At 46.5% G+C, this 718-nt stretch overlaps 1 protein-coding gene across 2 annotated transcripts in view; it reads left to right on the top strand.

Moving 5' to 3' along the window:
* The window catches only part of ARPC4 (actin related protein 2/3 complex, subunit 4, 20kDa), a 22,623-nt gene that overhangs the window by 8,813 nt on the left and 13,092 nt on the right, over positions 1 to 718 (top strand). The window contains exon 4 of one of the 2 annotated variants that reach the window (XM_011998576.1): positions 352 to 533. The exons of the other annotated variant lie outside the window; for it this stretch is intronic. Within the exon in view, the coding sequence (XP_011853966.1) occupies positions 352 to 533 (182 nt within the window). The remainder of the gene's footprint in view (positions 1 to 351; positions 534 to 718) is intronic. 2 annotated transcript variants of the gene reach the window in all.

The following is a 718-nucleotide window of genomic DNA, read 5'->3' as shown; positions in this document are numbered from 1 at the left end:
AAAAAAAAAAAAAAAAAAAAGGGAAATGTTGAGAGTTCAGAAGGGAGAAACTTCAGAAATGTTCAGTGTTACTAAAGCAGAGATCACCTAAGGTTATTTCTGATAGCCCAGGTGGTGCTACAAAACACCCTGGGAAATGTAACACTAGTGAAATGAGAATGGGAAGGGCAGCTTGGAGTACAGTTGTAGACTCTGAAAGAAGCCATAGAAGACTATAAGAATTACCTCTCTGGAATGAGTCCTCATTAACAGATGGCCCAAGGTAGACCCTTGTTTCAGCTGGCAGCCGGGTCCCCCACTTCAGTGATCCTTCCGAGTACCAAACCTCACTGTCTCCTGGGAGCCTTGGAGAAATTGGAGTCAGAAGACCAGGCTACAAGGTGTTTTTGGCCTTGGGTGTCAGCTTTAGAGAAACGTTTCTCTCTTGTACTCCGCAGGCCGATGAGATCGAGAAGATTTTATGCCACAAGTTCATGCGCTTCATGATGATGCGAGCAGAGAACTTCTTTATCCTTCGAAGGAAGCCTGTGGAGGTGAGACCCTGTGACCCATGAGTTTGCGATACCCAGGACCCTGGGTATCGCAATGGCCTGGGATTGTTTCTAGAACCAGGATCAGTGCTCCTCCAGCTGTTTGGCACCCACTGCCTGAATTGACAGTTGGCCTTCATCTCAGAGTGGGAGCAAAGAGGATTAGAAACTTAGGAAAAGTTGAGTCT

This window comes from Mandrillus leucophaeus, unplaced genomic scaffold (genome assembly GCF_000951045.1).
Source record: "Mandrillus leucophaeus isolate KB7577 unplaced genomic scaffold, Mleu.le_1.0 Scaffold576, whole genome shotgun sequence".
In the NCBI taxonomy this organism is placed as follows: domain Eukaryota; kingdom Metazoa; phylum Chordata; class Mammalia; order Primates; family Cercopithecidae; genus Mandrillus; species Mandrillus leucophaeus.
The sequence above is the reverse complement of the archived record's forward strand: the minus strand, read 5'-3'. Positions and strand labels throughout refer to the sequence as shown.